The sequence below is a fragment of the Anabrus simplex genome, chromosome 6 (assembly GCF_040414725.1).
Source record: "Anabrus simplex isolate iqAnaSimp1 chromosome 6, ASM4041472v1, whole genome shotgun sequence".
NCBI lineage: Eukaryota > Metazoa > Arthropoda > Insecta > Orthoptera > Tettigoniidae > Anabrus > Anabrus simplex.
Window position 1 is genome coordinate 282,078,841 of NC_090270.1, and position 25,144 is coordinate 282,103,984.

The 25,144-nt window shown below is 42.1% G+C and overlaps 1 protein-coding gene across 3 annotated transcripts in view; it reads right to left on the minus strand.

Moving 5' to 3' along the window:
- Positions 1-25,144, minus strand: part of csw (corkscrew) — a 587,333-nt gene that overhangs the window by 313,005 nt on the left and 249,184 nt on the right. The window contains exon 1 of one of the 3 annotated variants that reach the window (XM_067150443.2): positions 23,053-23,304. The exons of the other annotated variants lie outside the window; for them this stretch is intronic. Within the exon in view, the coding sequence (XP_067006544.2) occupies positions 23,053-23,099 (47 nt within the window). The 5' untranslated portion in view covers positions 23,100-23,304. Of the gene's footprint in view, positions 1-23,052; positions 23,305-25,144 lie in introns of those variants that run through there. 3 annotated transcript variants of the gene reach the window in all.

Below are 25,144 nucleotides of genomic sequence, written 5' to 3' on the forward strand. Positions count from 1 at the left end.
CAAAAAACTTATCAGGCTGTCTAAGCAAATCGTTGAATATTCGTGCATACTCTCAATCTTCCTCTCTGTCCAAAAAATACTCGTTCACCCACACTTCCCTGATTTCCTGCTCATCCAAAAATAAAAACTTTAAAACACCATTTTCCAAAACCATGTCCTCATCGTCTGACATCTCCATTTCGATTGACCTGGTCATAACAATTAACTTGCATCTGCTTGCATTTAGTGTGAGCACACTGCTGTTCACGCCAGCTTGCGCACGCGCGCGCCACCAAATTACTTGCACAAGCGTGCCTCCAATGTGATCGAAGCCTAAACCACGCCAGTTGCAAGCAGCGAGGTGAACCCGCGCAATTCTAAACTGGTGGTGGTTATAGTGCACCGCTCGCGGAAGGCGGAAGCATCTGTCAATAGGCAACATGGAGCTGTCACGCGAGGATCTAATGTGTATGTTGTTGACAACAGATACTATTTATCATAAAAGTAAACAAAAAAGAATTACAAATGTCCACGAAATGAACATATTTTTTGCTAGTGGCTTTACGTTACACCGACACAGGCCTAGGAGTTTTCACACCAGGCTGTACCTTAATTAAGGCCACGGGCGCTTCCTTCCCACTCCTAGACCTTTCCTGTCCCATCGTCGCCATAAGACCTATGTGTGTCGGTGCGACGTAAACTTATAAAATAAAAAACATTTAATTTCAACGATAAATTAATGGTTGAAGCGTTAAAGGTACACTTTTTTAAAACTGATTTTATTAGAGAAAAAAATACGAAGTAAATACTAATGAAAATGTTTAGCACTACACTTTTTAACGTAACACAAATTCACCAAACAGTTTCGTTTGACGCAGTGCGCAATGTCTTAAATGCGTCACCATGAAGTGCGGTCTGAATGGTCTGTTCATTTGAGTAGGAAGTACCAACACGACTCGAATTAGGGCTGGGAATGTGTGGAATGTCCTGGGTACTCGGGTAGATGAACTCGTCAACTAATTGCTGAACCCTATTTCTGAACCGCAGTTTCAAATGTTGCGGTATTTTGCTTACATAAGGCAAAAGGCTTCGAAAGAACAATGCGTCACCATTGTCGTCACATCTGCGTTCTTGTATGACGGTTCCAACAAAGAAGCCTTTTTTCCCCGCAATCAGTATCATTTTCTGGTTATACTTTGAACTTATCGCTTCCCTTTTCTTGGCAAGCCTATGGTTTCATCCCGCTGTGCTTCCTGAGCTGTGTGTTGTGTTTCCACTTCCTGAACACACTCTGTAAGTTCAATTCCACACCCAGCAGCAGTGTGAGCAACCATTTCAGAATGCTCATTTTCCTGATGAGCTGGAGTTTTACTATTTTTCAAGTTGCTCGATGTAGTTCTTGGGTTGACGATGCCCACTAAAAACATCAGTGATTTATAATAATTATGGCCACTTGGATTTTTATTGCGAATTGGTCTCTGAGATACTTCCACTTTTTCCGCAAATCCCCATCTGAGAAAACAAACAGCATTATTAGTCTATCAATGATTATTTACTTAGTTTTATACGGTTAATAACTCGCTGATCATCTGAAGTCCCGTTCAAAACTATTCAACCATTAGGAAAAATTTGAACACACATTACTGTGAAATGCAGTAATGTTTAGTAACTACTAATGTAGTTGTCTGATATAATAATGACGAATTAATTTGTGTTGTCAATAATAATAATAATAATAATAATAATAATAATAATAATAATAATAATAATAATAAAAATAATAATAATAATAATACAAGAACTGTCTATTTCTCACTTACAGTCTTCAACACCCATTTCAGCAGCTATTTCCTTCCATGCTTTGTCAACAACGTTGGCATGGGCTTGCAACCTTTTGTCCCAAATTACACTTTTCATATAAATACTTTGGAGATTAAAATGCCTTTTTCAGCTTCCCTTTTATAAAAGCAAGACTGATAACAACGTGCGCAGTCGGAAAACTGACCGGGCGTGTTGGCGCTAAGCGGTTCAAGCGGGGAGAAGAAATAATTATTTCCTGTTAAAGGGGGTAGAAGCGGTTTGAGCTGGTTTAACGCGCGATATAGTGGGTGCCTGACTATTGGCGGAGAAGAGCTGGGAGTTAGATAACTTTCTTCTTTATCTTATCATCCTACTGAATCATAGGCCTACATATTCTGATAACTACTAGTACTTGATAAAATTCTCCGTTATATTATTCGAGCAATTATGTTCAAAATTCCTGTAGATTCCGCCTGGATGGAGACGCCCGCGTGTTGTATTGAAACAGTTAAATGGATCGGTTTAATTTGACTGTTTGGAATAAGGACACCATGACAAAGAAAAAATTAAATTATATCGGACGCTGAAAGACATAAGGAAGACGGGCATATATATATGACGGGGGGGGGGGGGGGGCGTAACGATGCTATTCGCGGGAGAATTGTTCAGACGCTACCAGTTGTAAACCTGTGAAAGGTACCATAGCTAGTTTTAAAATATGCTTCGACGTGGTGTGACTTGCTCGCTTAATTATCAATTAGACCGTACACAGTACTGTTTAGTTTCAAATTAAATGGAAAGTAGAACACTTCCCCAGCCCCACTCATGCTTGTTCTTGTAAATGACTTATTTTTTTCTGATTCTGTGGATATGAGTGGGTAAATGTGTGTCAGACTTCATTCAACAGAGTTAGATTAGCGCTAACTACGGAACTAGAAAATCTAAAATGCCACGGTCGATTCTACAATCCTGCTGTCTATAATTCATTTTTACTGAGGTGGTGCTTCCCTAACTCCAGGTAAATAGTCGGTTAGTGGCTTATTTGCAGTTCCGAACAACCCCCATCCACCAGAGAGGAAAGAGACAGAAAGAGTAAGTAAGCTCTTCCTAAAATGAGCAATGACGTATTCAAGTAATTTTATTATTGCTCATTGTACCGGGAGGTACACCTCAACTCCACTCATTCAAAATAAGCGCCTTAATGAACTCCTCTATCGACCAAAAGGTGAAACTGATACTATATGAAGTTGGAACATTAATCAGAAGATGTCACTACTGAAATATTAAGTAATTGTAATTGTGTTATTGTGAAGTTTCCTAAAATGATTGATTTTCTTCTTGTTTTGTTTCGCTATACATCAAGAAGTTTGGACATTTTTCCACAGATGACACTACCAAAAACTCTGATCATGCATTCTGGTGTAAGGTGGAAGAACTTGTAACTTAAAGAAGTTTCGTATTTCTAGGTTTCCCATAACTGAATCTATGTTTATTTTTGGGTTGGCAACACTACTTCTTTCCGCCAGTTTTGAATCTGGCCAATCATGAATTTTTGTAATTAATTTTCTACCAATCCAGCACGTCTTGTTCACTTTGAATTAACCAATAAAAACTGAGAGGGTGTGTCCGGATTAGTCCTGAATTCTCTCGAACCTTCGCTGAGGGTATATAAACTGCGGCTTTTCAAGTTTCCTTGCCTATTGATCGTCGTCTTTCTGAGTGTGTGTGTGTGAAGGCAGGAGGCAGGGCGCCTCTTTCTTCGGCCGGCAGAACATCTACCAGGTAATGGCCACATAAATTCAATCTTTCTTGCTGTTTCCGCATAATTATTCGAGGGAAAGGTCCGGAATTTCTAACTATGTAACCATTTTAATGTAAACTTCCTCCTTTTCATGTAAAATGTCATAAAGTCTTTAACTATAAATCGGGGATGGAGAGTAAGTTACCCTCTCGAGCTCCCCTTCATCTTGGTTTGAGGTGACTACGTTTTCGTAACTGTTTTCTTCCTGTAATGTATTAAAGTTATTTCCATGCGAGCCGCCTCAGTAGTTTGGGACTAGCCCCTGTTTCGTCGGCCGAGAGCCCTGTAGGTTTTTAATATTTCATTATCTGAGAGCGCAGTGTACGCTTCCATTCAGTTTGTGTTCGGGCCATTTATTTAACCTGTTCTTTTCCGCAACGGCCCGGTAAGTTGGGTACTAGATGGCCCGGTAAGTTGGGTACTAGATATCCCTGTGTAAAACTGTTTCGATTTGTAATTCGTGCCTTGTGAGACCAGAGTGTGTCATGTTTTGATGTAATGCTGCCTTGAGTGAGCTGTAAGAAATCGAGAGCATGTAAGCTCTTTTCAAAGTTTTGTTATAGTGTGAGGTGCCTATGGAAGGCTAAAAATTGTAAATTTTGGAGTAAGTGCTCTTCAATTGGGAGATTTCTGCCCTTGACTAAATTATTCCTCATTTTGAATTGTAAACTTGATCTTGTAGCTCGGATCTTGTAAATCGAGGGCTTGAAGCCCAAAATTGTTAAATTCCCTATTTCATGGGGGGTTCCACCCTTATTTGGCATTGTACCTGAGATATTATTGTTATCTAAGTGAAAATTTATTAAGTGGAAAGTTGTAAAGTTTATTAAGTTGTTATTTTTTGAAGAAATGCAACCTTCAATTCAAATTTTAAATTGAATTTGATATTGTAGATAGACCCATTCACCCCAGCACCTTCTTTAACCTCTTTCTGCTCCACGGGTATCCCCGTAACACTCATGACCATTATGTACTGTGCAAGAGGAAAGTGCGCACCACATACGGCGGTAAATCCCTGAACGGTAGTTCTCAAGAGAACGATACAGTAACTTCAAGCTGTAAAGAGAATCTGCAAAACTAGGACACCTTATGAAAGGTCAGTTCTGGGAATTACCGTGCACAAAGAGGCTATAATAAAACACCAACATTCCTTGCAGCTTTATAATGAAGAAATATTATAGTGTGACGTCAAAGCAGCATAAACCGCCCCTCTATGACGACGTTCTGATTATAGGAAAAGGCACTTGACCTCTTAACAACAACAATATGGACTTTCATTTAACCCCAAAAGCGGATCGTTGTATCGCTAAAGAAGATTTAGTAGCAACGACACGAGAAACGTTTGCACTCTTACGAACTAAAACATAATCACAGTAATTAACAACAGGCTATTATTATATGCATCATGATTGTACTTGGAGCTCAGCGCACTTTCAACTTTGTATTGAGGTTAATGATAGAAAAATAGTTGTTAGTAGCATTTTTTCTTATTGCTGTCCTACTAAATGTTAAATAATAATAATAATAATAATAATAATAATAATAATAATAATAATAATAATAATAATAATAATAAAAATTTACGTTGCTCGATGTAGACAGGTCTTATGGCGACTTTGGGATAGAGAGGGGCTAGAACTGGAAAGTGGTGGTGGTGATTACTGTTTTAAGAGGAAGTACAACTAGGCAACCATCCTCTATATAACACTACCGGTAATCAGAGATTAAAAAAAAATGGAAAGGATTCGACACTTCGAAAAATGAAGGTACCAGCCAAAGAAAGACAAGGGCCACGAAGGGCGTGAAAATGAAAGACTCCCTAGACCTCCATACGTTTTACCGTCGGGGTCGGAAAAGAACAAGAGTTGACCAAGGGAGGTCGGATAGGATAGATGCAAGTGAAGAGCCTGAACTCAGCTAAGGGCCCCGTCGTAGCCAATCCACGCTCCAAAGTTCAGAGCACCTGGAGCCTCTATTAATCGCCTCTTACGACAGGCAGGGGATACCGTGGATGTTATTGTATCGCCCCCGCCCACAGGAGGGCTAGAACTGGAAAGGAAGTAGACGTGGCCTTAAGGTAATTTGCCTGGTGTGAAAATGGAGGCCTTAATTAAGGTACAGCCCCAGCATTTGCCTGGTGTGAAAATGGAAAACCACGGGAAAACCATCTTCGGGACTGCCGACAGTGTGGTTTGAACCCACTATCTGCTGGATGCAAGCTCACAGCTGCGTGCCCCTAACCGCACGGCCAACTCGCTCGGTAAGCAAGCTTGTAATTCTACGTGACTGTTGATATCGTAATTATAGCCATGGGATTTCGAGTTCTAAGTAATCCGACTCACAGAGGTGTAGCTTTTGATTTTTAAAATCCCACATGCACTGGCTGCGATTCCAACCACGGTCGTCTTAGTGAAGAGTTAGTAATGATGTTAGTCAGCTACCACACTCCCTATACGGTCTGAAGTGGAGTAGCTGATTTTGTGGAGTGGACACCGAGTACGCCAACCGTATGGTGTAAGGGTGACGTGCCTGCCTCTAACCTCATTTGAGGTTCCGGATAAGATTCCTAGCCAGTCCAGCAATTTGAGTTCTGGACTGAGGGTTGGAACGAGGTTCGCTTACCCTCGTGAGACCAACTGAAGTGCTGTCTGATACGAAGGGCAGCGGAACCGGTCGTGGAAACCAAGGAATGCGGCTGAGAACGCCGTTAAGAAGTGGATGTAATAGTAGGCCTATTGTATATTGCGAAAGGCCGTATGGAAACTGAAAACCGCAAGTTCACCTGTTCCCTCCACTTTACACTGAATGCACTGTAAGATGGGTCGTTGAACTCCTTAAATTTGAAGTTGAGAAGTGTACTTTACACTACGCTTAGTAAGTTGGGCTACTTACTCTCAATGTCTTGCAATATGACGGGAGGATGTGTAACATATCAACATAATAATGAATGTAATTTTCCCGAACCACGTAATAAACAAATCGTGGAAGATATGCTTTGCTGTTTTAACTTAAGTGTAATTAAAGGCTCGAAGACATTTGCAAGATTAAAGTGATGCCATTAGGGATGAAACCTAAGAGGATTGAATGCCAGGTACGAAATACGAAACTGGGACAGATTGATTATTTCAAGTCCTTGGGATGTGTATTCTCCAAGGATGGTATATACATATATATATATTTTTTGCTAGTGGCTTTACGTCGCACCGACACAGATAGGTCATATGGCGACGATGGGATAGGAAAGGCCTGGGAGTTGGAAAGAAGCGGCATTTGCGAAAATGGGAAACCACGGAAAACCATCTTCAGGGCTGCCGACAGTGGGATTCGAACGCACTATCTCCCGGATGCAAGCTCACAGCCGCGCGCCTCTAACCGCACGGCCAACTCGCCCGGTAAGGATGGTTTCATACTAGGTGGAATCGGATTAAGTTGCAGCAAAGGTAATGCAGTGAGCTCGCAGCTACGATCAACGCTACTGCATTCTGTAAGAAAGAAGTGAGTTCTCAGAAGGAACTATCTTTTTTTTTTTTTTCTGGAGTGGTTTTAACGTCGCACTAACACACTGAAGGCTTTCGGCGACACAAGGATGGGAAAGAGCTAGAATTGGGAAGGTAGCGTAATAGCTGGTGTGAACATGGGAAACTACGGAAACCATTTTCAGGGCTGCCGACGGTGGGATTCGAATCCACCATGTCTCGAATGCAAGCTCACAGCTACGCGTGGAATTATATTTATATCGGTCAGTTCTAAATCGACTTCGCTGAACGGGAGTGAAAGCTGGGTTGACTCAGGATATTTTATTCATAAGTTGGAGGAAACATATAAAAAGCAGCGAGAAGGTGGGAACGATAGCAGGAAGGTACTCAAAAGCACGAGATAGAGGCTAAGTTAGGAATGAAGTCGATGCATGTAAACTGGCTTTAGTGGTGGGATCATGTGATGCGACTGAAGGATAGATTGCCTAAGAGAATAATGGGCTCGGTCATGGAGGGTAAGAGAAGTAAAGGGAGACCAAACCGACGAAGGTTAAACTCCCGGCCAAATCCAAAATGATCCGGGGAGAAACCCAAGAAAGTTTCTATGTTCAACACCACCTTAATTGCAATTTATTTTTAAAGACGCCAGAATGTATTCCTGAAAATGTGTCCTTTTAGGGCCCTCATACACGAACACTTTCATCTTCAGTTTGAAGTGACAGGCCGAACTGAGACAGTTATACCTGTCCCAGGTCTTCGCGATACATAAGACAGATAGGCTATCATCTTCATTCCATCCTGTAACCTGGTTGAGTGTAGATGTGAACAAGTTTTTCGTCCGGAAAATGTTATCAGTAGATGAACTGCTTGTATATGCAGAGATTGCATACTTCTCAAAAGAAGAGAGAACTGAAAACGGCTCAGAGGGTGGAGGAGAGTGTAGTTTAATTTGGAAAACAGCCTGCAGGATAATACCATTAACACTATTATGAAGTAATCCATCGCTATTCTTAAAAATCACTTTTATGGCAAATTAATTTATTAAATCGGAAACCATATTTTTTTAAGAACCGAAGCAAAAATGAATTATTGCGTGTCTAAATGTAAACCTCAGTTTCGGCCAGATTGTAAAATAAAAATAAATAATAATGTCATTAGCTTTAGGTCCCACTAATTACTTTTACGGTTTTCGGAGACGCCGAGGTGCCGGAATGTAGTCGCGCAGGAGTTCTTTTACGTGCCTGTAAGTCTACCGACGTGAGGTCGATGTATTTGAGCACTATCGAATACCACCGGACTGAGTTGGGGTCACAAGGCCAGCGCCTAAACCGTCTGAGCCACTCAGCCCGACAAATTACAAATAAACGTACCATTTAATTTCGACAATTTTCCTAAAAAGTCCGTTACGTTATTTGTTATAGGACAGGGAAAACTTCCAAATATATTCTGATAAACAGTTTTCGGATCAGCTGAATCTCCTACCCACAAAACGTACTTCCTACTTAAAGAAGGCGTCTTGCTTCAGAGCGATTGCCAAATTACGTGAAGTCACAGTGGACGAATTTTGTGGGTCAAAAATGCATTCGTAGGTTGTAGATGAAGTAGTTGGCCTCTTGCAATACTACATGTACCGTTTGGAACAACATCTATGATGATACTCCCACCGTGTTTCATTCGAGACACATTTCTTCATAAAGACGTTCTGCCTACACCTTCATCACAGCAATACTTACTTGCAAGGTAAAATCAGCATTCGGCGACGCAAGGATGGGAGAGGGCTAGGAATGGGAGGGTAGCGGCCATGGCCTTAATTAAGGTGCAGCCCAGCACTTTCCTGGTGTGAAAATGGGAAACCACGGAAAATTATTTTCAGATTTGCCGACGGTGGGATTCGAACTTCCCATCTCCAGAACGCAATTACCGGGACCTTAGCTGATCTGGCAACGTTTCCACTTACACCTGTCAGGCTCCTCATATATTTCCTGTTCAGTCTTTTACGGTTATCCTATGTTACGTTATAATACCATCACCGGGCTGAGTGATTCTGATAGTAGAGTGCTGCAAGGGTGGCCAGGTTTTTGAAATGCCAATAAGGGACAGGTATTTTCGACACGACGTAACGACATTTTGGTAAAGAAAACAACGAGAGATAATTTACTGTGCTAGGTATAATTACGTTGCAGGCACACATTTTTATTAATTACAGTATACTGCTGTTTCATTTTCTACATACAAAGTGTAAACCCCTCTCTTCTTCACTTTAAGCCTTCTTTCAAAAATGCTGAGGTGGTGGTGGTGGTGGTGGTGGTGGTGGTGGTGGTGGTGGTGGTGGTGGTGGTGGTGGTGGTGGTGGTGATTATTGTTTTAAGAGGAAGTACAACTAGGTAACCATCCTCTATATAACACTAATCAGAGAGAAAAATGGAAGGGGTCCGACACTTCGAAGAATGAAGGTATCGGCCAAAGGAAGACAAGGGCCACGAAGGGCGTGAAAATGAAGGACTCCCTAGCCCTCGCAAACCTAATCGCGTCGGGGTCGGAAAAGAACAAGAGTTGACCAAGAGAGGTCGGATAGGATAGATGAAAGTGAGGAGCCTGGCACAAGTAAGTGGAAGCAATGCCAGGACTCACCTAAGGGCCCCGTGGTTGCCAACCCACGCTCCAAAGATCAGAGCCCTTGGGGCCCCTTTTAGTCGCCTCTTACGACAGGCAGGGGATACCGTGTGTGTTATTCTACCGCCCCCACCCACAGGGGGTTAAAAAATGCTGAGTCTCCCTTAATCGCACGTAATAACAGCACTAGTATGAACTGTCTTACTCTCACCCCACTACAGCCAGCTTCAACAATTCCAGCTAAAAGAATTTGAAAATGAAGGAATGAAGGGTTTTGTTAATTGTTGTGTTAACATAAACCAGCCCGCTGAGGCTATCCCAGTGCAGCCGGGCTGGCGTGACGTAAATGCGGGCAACTTACGTAGCAAGTATACGTCACAGATTACCGATAGAGCGAACGTACTTTGCAAGTAACATTCGATTGTCATTACGAAGCTCTCCTCCACTGCTCAGCGAAATGCTGAATGGGATACAGTATTTAATAGAATTTAAAAAAAAACGCTTTATGGCAGGAAAACCGACCTTTTCAAGATATTCCTGTTTCATTTATAATGCTCTCGATGTAAACAGTTGTATTTTATTATATGTATACATTCAAAGAAAACTAAAATATTATACATTTTTGTTTTACAATTTACAAAGGTACGTGGTTTAAGCGTACAAGCTACCATTTACAATTCCTTGGATGGAAACGACAGTATTTCCATTTCTTAAAAAGTAAAATTCCTGTTATTCTTTCAGCAAAAAGTAATATATTTACATAATTCAACAAGTTTACTGCTTAAATTTGCATAGTGTTGTTGTGTTGTTTGAATTTCCTGTTCAATGAATTTGAAAAAAATATTTAAAACTGATCAGGCGTCCGATGGTAATAGCTAGCCTTTAAATGGCGAGGGAGATTCATATCGAGGGGAGGCATAGACTTAACATATTTTCTTGTGCTTTGTGTAGTGTTAGTGGGTATCAGGGAGTATTTGTGCATTAAATTTGGTGTGGTGCCTACAGCTTATTTTCATTGATTTGAGAGCATATGTTGGTTTAATTTTATTGCCCTAAGTGGCTCCATATTTGATTTTGCTAAAATTGCTCTATAGGTAACTTACTAAGACTGTATTTTGGTTGCTAACCTTGCCCTAACAACCACCCACTCGCTAAATTTTCTTGGTCTCCATAGATCTGTAATGGTTACCGTGTCCGCCATGTTGGAATTTGAGAGAGTCTGGCGACGTCACCATCTGGTCCACCCGTTTACTCTTAGACTCTGTGATCGAAAAAACAGAGAGAAGAAAAAAAAGAACAGTAGAAAGTGTCGTAGCGTGGATGATAAAAACATTGCGTCAAGAAAAAGATCTAGAGAAGTGTGTCGTCGGGAATCCTGACTGTGTACCGAGGTGTACGTGATAATCAGCATTAGTTAATAAATGTTAGTATAGAAGCTACCAGTCTAGTGTTAATTTATCTTACTACCCCGCCAGCTCTTCACAATACCACTAACTAGATTAATAAATCCACTCTTCCATTAAGGCGTTTCTAAGGCAACATATCTTGGCCTACTGCTGGGAGCCATCTTGGTAGTCTGCTCAGCGCGACCCACGCGCACGCTCCACTTCGGCGCATAGAAAGGCGCCTCTCACCGCTTCTCCCTCCAACGACTTAATATCACAAAGGCTGGCTGTCGCGAGCAGGCTATTATCCGGTCCCAAGTCCGGAACGAGAAAAGAGGAGGGTTTACTGGTTAGCAAACCAGTTGTACAAAAGTGCCAATACGTAAATAATCAAACCGCACGACCACCGGTACAAGTGGTCCCCCTCTACAAAGTGCCAACGACCTCCTCAGAGGGCGGATGATCGGGTAGAGGTCCAGGGCACCCTCTCGTCCTTGGAGTAGGAAGAGCCACTTGATAGTCAAAGGCATAGGATGGAAAAGGTAAAGGGAAACCACTACATTAAAGATCCATAGGATATCCCTTGAACAAACAGCATGATGATGTCTTCAATAGTAAAATATTCCGGATTAGTCCCCTGCTCGGATCTCCGGAGGGGTAACTTGAGAAGAATCGACAACAAATGGGTCGCCCAATTAGAATCTTTACAGATGGTCGGGAAGCTAGAGTATCTGAAGAAAGAAATGGAACGGTTAGAAATTGATATTATAGGAATAAGTGAGGTGAGATGGCCAGACAGCGAAGACTTTTGGAGTGGAGATTTTAGAATTTTGTACTCAGGCTGCTCAGATGGAACTGGAGGAGTTGGGTTTATATTGAGAAAATTACGACATCAGGTGTCCAGTATATGGGGCAACAATGAAAGGATATTGCTTATCAAGTTAAACACAAAGCCTAAGGATACTGTTCTGACTCAGTTATACATGCCCACATCTGCATATACAGATGATGAAGATCAGGCGTACAAGCAAATTGAAGGTGTTAATGAACGTAAATGATGAAGACAATCTGATAATTCTAGGAGACATGAATGCAGTGGTAGGAGAAGGCAACGATGGAAGACTTTAGTCTTGGTAAATGAAACAAGAGTGGTCACACAGCAGTCGATTTCTGCCGAAGCCATTCTCTCGTAATTACTAACACCCTGCTTCAACTACCTATAATAAGACAGTATAGACTACATGGACCATGCCAGGAAATGGTGATAGGTATCAACTAGATTATATTTTGGCAACAGAACGCTATCGCAATTAAGTAAAATCAAGAAAGAGTTACCCAGGAGCTGATGTAGATTCTGATCATAATCTGGTAGTAATGACATCCCAATTGCAACTTAAAAGGAGAATGCAGAGGCATGCAGCAAAGTGGAACCTGAATAAAGTAAAATATTATGTTGAATCTATTGAGAAGTTTAAGGAAGAAACTAACGACAAAATTCACTCAACGAAGATATTAGGTCAGAGTGTTGGAGAAAAAAATGGAAAAACATTAGGAAAGAGATAACAGCTGCAGCAGAACAGCGTTTTGGAACAGAAGAAAAGATGCCCTACAAACCTTGGGTAACAGAAGAAATTTTGAGGCTCGTGACTGAACGACAAACGACCAAAAATAAGGGAAATCAAGAAGAATACAGGAAACTACGGGAAAAAAGTCCACCGTGACGTTAAACAGGCAAAAGAATATATCGAAAGTGAATGTAAGGAAACAGACGAAAATATGAACAGAGGTAATATTGAGACAGCATTTTCAGAAGTACACAAACAGTTTGACAAGGAGATAAAACCTCTGAATATAATAGGAAACAGATCAGGGGATGTAATAATCGACAAGAATGAAGCAGCTGAAAGATGGAAAGAATACGTCGAGAATCTATATGAAAGCCATTTAGATGAGACCTTACTGGACGAAGAAAATGCTATAGTACAAGATAAAATCGGACCACCAATACTCAAGGAAGAATTTTATAAAGCCTTGAGAAAACTAAGAAAAGCATCAGGGCTAGACTTAATTCAAGAAGAAATTTTTCAAGCTCTAGGGGAAGATGCAAAAACAACACTGTTTGACCTCATAAATCATATTTACGTTACCGGAGAAATACCAGCAGATTCTGCACAAACCATCATGATTCCGATTCTAAAAAATAAGGGTGCACAAAGATGTGAGGACTACAGGATAATTAGCCTAATAACCCATGCGTCCGAAATTTTGACTAGAATTCTGTACCACCGCATGGAGAAGAAAACAGATGAGAGTCTTTTTGAAGATCAGTTTGGTTTCAGGCGAAACAGGGGAACAAGGGAGACAACTGTAAGTCTCAGATTAATAATAGAAACATCTCTGAAAATGGACAAGAAAGGCTTTTGATAACGTAAATTGGAATAGCCTGTTAAGAATCCTTAAAAATTTAAAAGTAGATTATAGAGATCGAAGAATCCTCTTCCAATTGTACAAGAACCAAAATGCACTAACAGGGCAGAGAGAAAAGAAAGCTAAAATCACCAAAGGATTAAGGCAAGGATGCAGTCTGTCGCCTCTACCTTTTAATATATGCATTGATGAAATAATGAAAGAGTTCACATCTGAATGCACACATGGGATTAAAATCAATGGTGAAACATATAAAACAATACGCTTTGCTGACGACATTGCTCTGATTGCAGAAAATGAACAAGATCTAGAGATCTCTCTAAAGAAATTGGATGACCTCTTAAGAAGCATCAAGCAATATGAGAATAAACAAATCAAAAACGAAAATAATGTTGTGTACACGTGACGGAAATCAGACTGCAAATGTCTGCTTGGATGGAGAAAGATTTACCCAAGTGAAACAGTTCAAATACCTGGGAAGTATCAGCTCGTGAGGTGGAAGATGTAAAAATGATGTCCGCTCTCGTAATGCACAGGCCCAAGAAGCCTTCAATAAGGAGATAAGTCTACTAACATCAAAGGCTACTTCACTTTCAGTGATGAAACATTTTACTAAAAGCTTTGTTTGGAGCATTGCAACCTACGCCTGATATACGTGGACTCTGTTGAAGAGGGACAAGACAAGAATAAGGGTTTTTGAAATGTGGTGTCGGCGTCGAATACCACGAATACCATGGACAAGTGAGGTAACAAATGATTAAGTTTTGAATAGAGTGGAAGAGAAACGCTCATTGTTACAAACTATTGAAAATCGACCGAACAGCTGGGTTGGTCATCTACTGCGTCATTCATTCTGGTGCATCTCAGGTGGTGGTGGTGGTGGTGGTGGTGGTGGTGGTGGTGGTGATTATTGTTTTAAGAGGAAGTACAACTAGGCAACCATCCTCTATATAACACTAATCAGAGAGAAAATATGGAAGGGACCGACCCTTCGAAAAATGAAGATATCGGCCAAAGGAAGACAAGGGCCACGAAGGGCGTGAAAATGAAAGACTCCCTAGCCCTCGCAAGCCTAATAGCGTCGGGGTCAGAAAAGAACAAGAGTTGACCAAGGGAGGTCGGATAGGATAGATGAAGGTGAGGAGCCTGGCACTAGTAAGTGGAAGCAATGCCAGGACTCAGCTAAGGACCCCGTGGTCGCCACCCACGCTCCCAAGTTCAGAGCCCCTGGGGCCCTTTTAGTCGCCTCTTACGACAGGCAGGGGATACCTTGGGTGTTATTCTACCGCCCCCACCCACAGGGGGATGGTGCATCTCACTAATCGAAGGAAAAGTGGAAGAGAGACCAAAAAGAGGTCGACCAAGAACAGAATTTCTAGATGGCATAAAAAAAGCCTATTAAACACCTGGCTCAAGAGCGGAAGTCAATGGGAGAAGATCATGCTGCCCACCAACCTGCGGAAGGGGCATAGATATTTACTATCCACGATTAAAGTACAACAACGATGTAAATGTATCTACCAAATAGATGCAGAGTATGTCTTCAATAAATAACCTAATTGATGTTATTCCCGGTTAGCATGATTGGATTGTTGGTGAGTTTATCAGATAATTTAATCCCAAGCAACCACAAGCCACAGCTTATCCACCATAACTCTGTACTATATTAGAAATGTTAAAATTTAATTTTGAAAATTGTAATTTATTGCGTGCATTACAAAAATATTTGAGGTTGTAGACCCCTTTATTGCACCCGGTCAAAATACGTAAACGGCAATGAACATAAACAACTTATTTCTTACAACGTAAATTGAAAATGACGTGGATTTCTGCCCTCTTTCTTTCATTATTTTCTCCCTCCATTTCAAGCTCGTGTATCGCAGCAGTGATCGAGAGTAATTGGGAGAACTTCACCCAACCTTCACGGCTTGTGCCGTAACCAAACGTCATTGTGGTTGAATAGTATACGCCGGGCTGAGTGGCTCAGACGGTTGAGGCGCTGGCCTTCTGACCCCAACTTGACAGGTTCGATCCTGGCTCAGGCCGGTGGTATTTGAAGGTTCTCAAATACGTCAGCCTCGTGTCGGTAGATTTACTGGCACGTAAAAGAAATCCTGAGGGATTGAATTCCGGCGCCTCGGCGTCTCCGAAAACCGTAAAAGAGTAGTTAGTGGGACGTAAAGCAAACAGCATTATTATTATTATTATTGAAGAGTACGCTCATCGCTGCCCACCCACCAGCTTACAGAGCAGGGCACCTGTGGGACGAAATGCCCAGCGTGAGCACCTCTGCCCTAGAGAATGAACAATGAACTGAAAAGAAAAGAAGGATCGGTAAATGCTACTGTAAATAGATCAGAATGCACAATAATTTGTCGCGGCTTGAGAGAGAGATAACCAGACCCGATGGAGTGAAAGTAAAACGTTCCTAGTGTAAATTTAGTTACAAGAATGCGAAACAGGCGACAGGAAAAAATGAAGATGTGTTGTTGGTTGGTATTGGAATACAACAGGGCTTAATTATTGTGGTAAACCATCGCGAGTGTGATTAGTAGAGTGTCCCACAATCCAACGAAAGTATTTTTCCAGAAGAACAAAACCATACACTAAATAGCCATACATTGCCGCCATGTGCGCATGCCAGTGCGGCCAAGAAACTAGATAGATCAGTTAGCCAGTCGTGAGTGAATGGCTGAATGGTCAGCAACAAAGTTTTCGGTTATGAGAGTCCCAGGTTCGATTCCCTACTGGTTAGGGATTTTTACTGTACCTAGTTAACTCCTTTGCAGAAAATGAACAAGATCTAGAGATCTCTCTAAAGAAATTGGATGACCTCTTAAGAAGCATCAAGCAATATGAGAATAAACAAATCAAAAACGAAAATAATGTTGTGTACACTTATGGAGTGTGTAACCGTGTTTGTCCCAATACACACTTCACATACACACAACGCACCACAACACCCACCACCACAGAAATACGCAATGGTGAATACATCCCTCCACATAAGGCATTCTTGGGAAGAGTGAAAACAGCGTTAATTCCACATGTGCGGCACCCGTAACCCCACTAGAATCGTATACGAGAAAAGAAGGTGTTACTACGACCATCGCTGTTATAAAAGGCGGCTGAGGGCTCGATGTTGTTCAGTACTACGAGATATTTCAAAAATGGGTGACGAAAGGAAGCTTAGTGATCTTCATTATAAAGGCTACTGGTTGTGACATCAGTAAGCGATCAGTCAATTTCCATCCTTTTCAGACTGGTTGTGAAGGAGAACAGGAAGACACAACCACAATTAAACCACACCCTGGTAGGACCGTGTGTTGACCAATATGAACGTTAAGCACTGAAGAAGGGGGTGCGGGAAAAATCATAGGACATCGTATAGCAACATCACCCACGAATTCCACAGTGCCACTCATTGTGCAGCTAACACCTTGACTGTTCGCCGAGAGATAAGAGGGATAGGGTACAAGGTCCAAGCATCCGCCCATAAATAGTACATTTCGCCGGTGAATGCTAAGCGCTGAGTTCGGTAGTGTATAAAGAGCACCACCACTGGTCCGTGGAAAACAGCAGGCGCGTGATTTCGAGTGATGAACCACACTATACCATGTGACAGTCAGTTGGGAGGGTTTAAGAGTGGTGGAATGCCAGGCGAAAGATACATGCCAGCTTCAGTGGTGGGATCATGTCAAGCGAACAGAGGAGGATAGTTTACCTAGGAGAATAATGGACTCGGTCACGGAGGGTAAGAGAAGTACATCGAGCGAGTTGGCCGTGCGGTTAGGGGCGCGCAGCTGCGAGCTTGTATTCGGGAGATAGTGGGCTCTAACCCCAATGTCGGTAGTCCTGAAGACGGTTTTACGTCGTTCCCCATTTTCACACTACGCAAATGCTGGGGGTTGTACCTTAGTTAAGGCTACGGCCGCTTTCTTCCCTCTCCTAGCCCTTTCCTATCCCATCATCGCCATAAGACCTATCGGTGTCCGTGCGACGTAAAACAACTTGTAAAAACGATAAGAGGAGTAGAGGGACACCGAAAAGATTTCTAATGATTTAAAGAGGTATGGAATTAAACGAGGCCACAGAGCTATTTACAAATATTGTGAAGGAGTTTAGTAAATTCACAGGGGCTTGCAGATTGAACGATGTAAGTTATAACGGTCTATCATGATGTATGTATGTATGTATGTATGTATGTATGTATACAATTTATAGGCACTAGACAGCTACTGCTGACGCGCAGAGGAGACTTAAAGTAGCGAACAATGGAGAGACCTCGCAGTGGCGGCACGAGCAGCATGTTAATGGCGATAGGAACTTCCCGGCCATCATGAGAAGGTTCGAGCTCGTGCTCATCGGCACATCATCAACATTGCGCTAGAGGTCAGTAGGACGGCGTCGTATAATTGATACTGTGGCTTTCCTTTCCAGATTGTTACATCCTCATCACCGACTCAACCCCTCTTGCCACTGAGGGTGAGACGGGGTTAACTTTAACGATCAACTCGGCATAACGGGACCTAATTGGATGATATTACAGCAAAGTAAAGCAGTTTCCTTTCAGATGTTATGAGCTTGGGCTGAATATCAAAGTCACTTTCAAGCAAAGTACGGAAACTGACCTACTTAACCTATAAAACAAGACCGTCAAATTGATAATATGATTCGTGTTTTGTCGGAGTAAGAAGGGGAATGGGGAAACTGAAGAAAGGTAAAGTACTTTTATAACCAAATTCTCTTTCTGATTACACTGCACTGTAATGGTTATCAAAACACATACGGTTAGCAAGGAATGGGAAAGGAGAAGGGTAGTATTTTAAATACGTGCATGGTCTGATGACCCAGAAGCTACAACGACTTGTTACTTACTTCCGAGAATTCAATGCAATATGTGCATCTCTAATGTGGGTCTACTTTCCCGATGCGATGAAATTCAAACAGTTACGATCTTGTCTATTTATGACACCCTAGCTGCTTTGAAAAATCACACACCCACTGTTCTTTCATCGGCACTGTGGCAGATACCGATCTTGAATGCACTATCTTAACGAGTTTATCCCCTGATGGAGTGGTTTTGGATGCGGGTTAGAATTTGGAATTAATCGTGGCTGGCCAGTGTGTGACCTAGCGCTACGCGCTGTCTAGTTCATTCGAGGCCTTAGGTATCATATTGCCCTGGAGTATTAATGAGAGGTTTACCCGGTTGGGGTAACTTTTCATATGGTTTAGCAACAATATTCCGACTCTTTTCCCTAAGTTTACTTTGAATTTGGTAGTTTTTCTGGCGCAGATCGAGTTCCTTAATAATAATAATAATAATAATAATAATAATAATAAATTTTTTGCAACATTTCTCTTATTGTTGGCCTTAAGAGGCGCATGGTCAACCAAATGTGATGGGATTCGATACCTCAACCTTTGGTCATAGGAGACGAGCGCGCTAGACAATTGCGTTACCTTTTCGACAAAACTACTAATTTAGATATTTGGTTATATTTAACAGTAACTTACGTGTAGACTCATATGAAAACTGCTCTTAGGCCTGTTTCACACCTACCCGGCTGCCGGGTAACCAGTAGCCGGCTCCGGCAGGAATGGGGATCCTTTTCACATATACCCGGCAAGAACACGACAGCAGTTGTGTACACGTCGCCGGTTGGAATGGATCGCAATAAATAACTAGCGTTTATGGTCTTGTATAGGCGTTTGAAGAAAAGGAGAAAAAATAGACTGCTATGGGTGAATCCAGTCAATATGAGAAGAGACGAGGTAGGGGTATTCCTTTTAATTTTTTAAGACTTAAGAAATGACAGCGACAAATTTTTCAACTATTTTAGGATGAGTGTGCAAACTTTCTATGTCAATTTCCGGCATAACAACAAATACGTAATACACTAGAGCGTAAAAACAAGGAAACGCAACACTCGAGAAGACTGTAGACACTGCCGTGGTGGCTAGATGTGTAAACTTCCACTGACTCACAGCCACCACTACCCTCCCAATCTGGTTTTGTTCACCCGGCAGCCGGCCAGTACAGTGGGGGCTGCCGGCTTCCTACTACAATAGCACGGCAGCCGGGTGCCGTTTATAAGGCAACGACTTTTACCGGGCAAGTGTGAAACGTCTCGTACACTTCTTGCCCTGACAACCGTGTACCCGACACCGGTTACCCGGCAGCCGGGTAGGTGTGAAACAAGCCTTAGTGAAATCGCACGATTCCTCATTTAAATTCAGTTGCGTTAGGCTTTTATCCTTCAACGTGCGAAAAATTGTCCATTCGACATTCCATGCGAACGACGTCGCCATGTTAAAATCTCTGGTCTCCATTTTTGTGTTTACCCGACAAAAATTAATTAAAACTCGGCCAAAGATCGCCCCGCAGAGATCTTGGTTAGTCTATCAACTGGTAGTGTAAAAAGGAACGTCGAAATTGGCAAGCAGCAGCCTACTGTACATGGTGTCAAAATAGCTGCACAGAGTATCCGAGGCCATTCGATTATCATCTTAGGATTTGATGACCTCTCTGTTGTCTGTTCTATATTGCATTTGCACATTTCTGAGACTCCTAAATTGCAGAAACAGTACCAGTTCTTAAAAGCGTACTAAGTTCTGTTTCTTCTTCTATGATAACATTTCAGAGCAGTAATTCTGACTGACGGTCACCTAAACGGCACGAATTCAAAATTTCATGGTGCGCGTGCGCGTGTGTGTAGCAGTAGATTCGACCCTGTATGTTTCTTGATTTAGAATGCAGAAAAGGATAATATCCTAGCATTTCCTCAGCAAACGGATAAGTTTTCGACCTAAAAATACAAAATCAAGTCGCTTCAAATTGACCTACCACTTTTCTCTTGTTTTGTTTGTTTTCATTTTCTTTACTTCGCACCAACACAGATAAGTCTTATGGCGTCGGTGGGAAACGAAATGGCTAGGAGTGGGCTTCCGACAGTGGGGTTGGAACCCATTATCTCCCGAATGCAAGCTGTCAGCTACGTGCCCCAAACCGCGCAGCCACTTGCTCGGTCCGCTTTTCTCCAATAGCGTCGCAAATATTCTGAGATTTTCTTAATAAAAAAACGGCCATGTTACACAAACAGCCAAAGGAAAAATGCCAGATTTAGTTTAGGACTCCATAGTCGTCGTGGTGGTGGTGATTACTGTTTTAAGAGGAAGTACAACTAGGTAACCATCCACGTTATAACACTAATCAGAGAGAAAAAATGGAAGGGATCAGACACTTCGAAAAATGAAGGTACCGGCCAAATAAAGACAAGAGCCACGAAGGGCGTGAAAATGAAAGACTCCCTAGCTCTGAGAAACCTAACAGCGTCGGGGTCGGAAAAGAACAAGAGTTGACCAAGGGAGATCGGGTAGGATACATGAAAGTGAGGAGCCTTGCACAAGGAAGTGGAAGCAATGCTGGACTCAGCTCACGGCCCCGTGGTCGCAACCCACGCTTCCAAGTTGAGAGCCCCTGGGGCCCTTTTTATTCGCTGCTTATAACACACGCGGGATACAATTGGTGTTATTTTACCACCCCCACCCACAGAGGGTTCCACAGTCGTAATCTACATAAGTTGACCTGAGGTGATGAATATATATTTTTAAGTTAATGACTTATCGTGCAACAAGAAATGTCATTATAAAATACTAAGGGTACCCGCTTCTCCGTCCGCATTAAAGTCAGAATTAGAAAATGGATGTGAACATTGCTGGTAACAGTAGTGAACAGTCCAACAGTAAGTAAACCCCGATCACCAATAAAAATCCTGTAGAAGTAAGCTTTATTATGGTGACAGAATTACTGAAATCGGTCGAATGGTTTCAGAGATTATCATCTGCATACAAACAAACTTCCTCTCTTTTAGTAGAGGTTAGAAGCATTATGTCGTGTTGCCGGGCTGAGTGGTTCAGACGGTTGAGGCGATGGCCTTCTGACCCCCCAACTTGGCAGGTTCAATCCTGGCTCAGTCCGGTGGTATTTGAAGGTGCTCACATACGTCAGCCTCCTGTCGGTAGATTTACTGGTACGTAAAAGAACTCCTGCGGAACTAAATTACGGCCCTCAGCGTGTTCGAAAACCGTAAATTGGACAAAAAACCACCAAATTATTATTATTATTATTATTATTATTATTATTATTATTATTATTATTATTATTATTTGTCGACTGTCACTCCTAAGGGTAAAAGTAATGAAATAGTCTTATCAGCACTTGATTATGATATTTGTTTCAGTAAATTTATGTTATAGGCCTCCGCCGTTTGACGCTTCTTCAGTTACATATGACAGATAACTAGAAGACGTGTAAATATATTCACTAAGACGAGCAAGACTGTGGTCTCATTTCGAAAATCCCCCGTGGAGTGGTTGGAATACGAACCATGGCCACCTTGGTGAGAAACCAGTGAGATGTTAGCTAACAGACTCATGAATTATACTTTGTTGAAATGTACGCAGAAGTAATTTTTAGACGATGAGTTATCCATTCATCAGTTAAGATCCTTATAACTTCGTATGTAAGGAAAAAGAACTAGAAATACTGACAATTCTTTTAAAATGGCTTGTACTCATTCAGGCTGTTAATATCCAGAGCCCGGATTTTTAGGCAGTAAATAGTTAAAATGCAAACTTACTGAAGCGAGTAACAAGCATACACTATCCTGCACAACGGTTATGCTATGAGGTTTGCATAAACATTAGGGCTACAGCCCATCAGAACCCCTAAAACGCTACATAACTGAAGAGAGGGCTAGTAAACACTTCCTGATAATCACATTACTAATAAAAATTACTAATCACATTACTAATAAAAAAGGCCGTATTTATTTTTATGTCGATAAAAATGTCAAATATGCAATATCTGCGCCTCAGTAAATCACGTCGTACCCCGTTTGATGCTTCTTCAGTTACATATGATAGATAACGTGAAAACTGTAAAAGTATATATTAAGACAAGCAAGACTGTGATTTCATTTCGAAACGCCAACGTCCACTGGCTGGGATTCGAACCGTGGCCACCTTGGTAAGAAACGGGTGAGACAGTCAACTAACAGACTCAAGAAATATATAAACACTCATGTCTATTAATTAAATACAGTGATGGTATGTTTGTACTGAAAACAATTACAATTCTACATTGAACTTCGGTTGAAAATAGCAATATCTAGAAGTCGATTGATAAAATTATACTCTTCAACAATTACAGTGATAGTTTTACAATAAAAATGTACTTCAGTCTTCATATTATAATGTAATGCGAATCAAAATATCAGATAATCAAATAACTCAGAAATTTAGAAAAAAGAACAGATTCATTTACTCGCGTTTCCGTGCATGTTCCTGAACTTCAACACAAATTTCCGAAAATGTCGAGCTAATCGTGGGTATCTTCTTATTTTGGATAATGAAATTGTTCTGTCTGTGGTTGGATTCGAACCCTAGCTGCCAGCAAATTGCCATGGTTCGATATTCAAATTCAGGGAAATGAATAACGGCAGTCTGCATTTTTAAAAATACACAGCAGCAGGACCAGAGTATGCTTAGTGGGCCGGTTACTCACCTGACCCTTTGCTGGGCAGTTTCAAAGCTGGCATTGTGCATGACCATGTCCTAGCTATTGAGTTGTAATATCACATCACGTGAGAAGTCTCCCGTTCCACCGGTTGCATGGATAAGTAGGTCAAGCGGCGCTCAGGGTGAATCATCACAAGACAGGAGAGCCAGCCGAGCAGTCGACACACAATAACACACACATATACAGTACATGTCACCTGTTTATTATTCCTTATTTGCGAGCTCTTACGTCTCCCTAAATCCTCTCCTCTCCGCCATTATCTCTCCCCTCCTCCCCGACAGTCACTTCCGTCAACTAGCGCGCAGACTCCGAGCGGAGCATAGCAGTTCGATACGTACACATCCCGAACACACACACATCTCCATTATCTAAAATACTCCGTCCTTCAAGAGACACAATACACTGTTTTAAATAATAAAGAAATTAAATGGTGTATGGCTTTTAGTGCCGGGAGATCCCAGGACGGGTTCGGCTCGCCAGGTGCAGGTCTTATGATTTGAAGCCCGTAGGCGAGCTTCGCGTAGTGATGAGGATGAAATGATGATGAAGACAACACAAACAACCAGCCCCCGTGCCAGGGATGTTAACCAATGATGGTTAAAATTCCCGACCCTGCCGGGAATCGAACCCGGGACCCCTGTGACCAAAGGCCAGCACGCTAACCATTTAGCCATGGAACCGGGCTTTTAAATAATAATACTGTTATTTGGTTTATGTCCTAGTAACTACATTTTTATGGTTTACGGAAACTCTACACTTTTTTAATTTTCACGTTTATTTGTAGGTTCATCTGTTTTATCACATTTTCCTTCTTCTCTGTACCAATTTTCATTTTAAAAATTCGCAGTAGTTAAAAAACATATTCGCATATTGTTTACTGGTTTAACGTCGCTCCAACACATCGAAGATTTTTGGCGACGACGGAAGGATGGGAAAGGGCTGATGGTGGTGATAGTGGTTATTTTTGAGAGGTAGAACAACTAGGCAACCATCCTCTATTAACAGTAATCAGAGGGAAAAAGTGGAAGCGACCCGACACTTCGAAAAAATGAGGATATCGGCCAAAGAAAGACAAGGGCCGCGAAGGGCGTGAAATTGAAAGACTCCCTAGGCCTCGACACCTAATATTGTCGGGGTCGGAAAAGAACAAGAGTTGAGCAAGGGAAGTGCGATAGGATAGATGAAAGTGAGGAGCCTGAGATAAGAAAGTGGAATCAATAACAGGATTCAGCTAAGGACCCCGTGGTCGCCGTCCACCCACCCAAAGTTCCTGTGGCCCCTTTTAGTCACCTCTTACGACAGCAGCTCCCCCTGTGGGTGGGGGCGGTAGAATAACACCCACGGTATCCCCTGCCTGTCGTAAGAGGCGACCATAAGGGGCCTCAGGGGCTCTGAACTTTGGAGCGTGGTTGGCAACCACGGGGTCCTTAGCTGAGTCCTAGCATTGCTTCCACTTACTTGTGCCAGGCTCCTCACTTTCAACTATCCTATCCGACCTCTCTTGGTCAACTCTTGTTCTTTTCAGACCCCGACGGTATTACGTATGGAGGCCTAGGGAGTCTTTCATTTTCATGCCCTTCGTGGTCCTTGTCTTCCTTTGGCTGATACCTTCATTTTTCGAAGTGTCGGAGCCCTTCCATATTTTCTCTCTGATTAGTGTTGTATAGAGGATGGTTCCCTAGTTGTACTTCCTCTTAAAACAATAATTACCACCACCACCACCACTTACGACAGCAGCGGGTACCGTGGATGTATTCTACCGCCACCATCCACAGGTGGTGATCAGTGGTGGTGATTATTGTTTTAAGAGGAAGTACAACTAGGCAACCATCCTCTATATAACACTAATTAGAGGGAAAAAAAGGAAGGGATCCGACACTTCGAAAAATGAAGATATCGGTCAAAGAAAGACAAGGGCCACGAAGGGCGTGAAAATGAAAGACTCCCTAGCCCTCGCAAACCTAATAGCGTCGGGGTCGGGAAAGAACAAGAGTTGACCAAGGGAGGTCGGATAGGATAGGTGAAAGTGAGGAGCCTGGCACAAGTAAGTGGAAGCAATGCCAGGACTCAGCTAAGG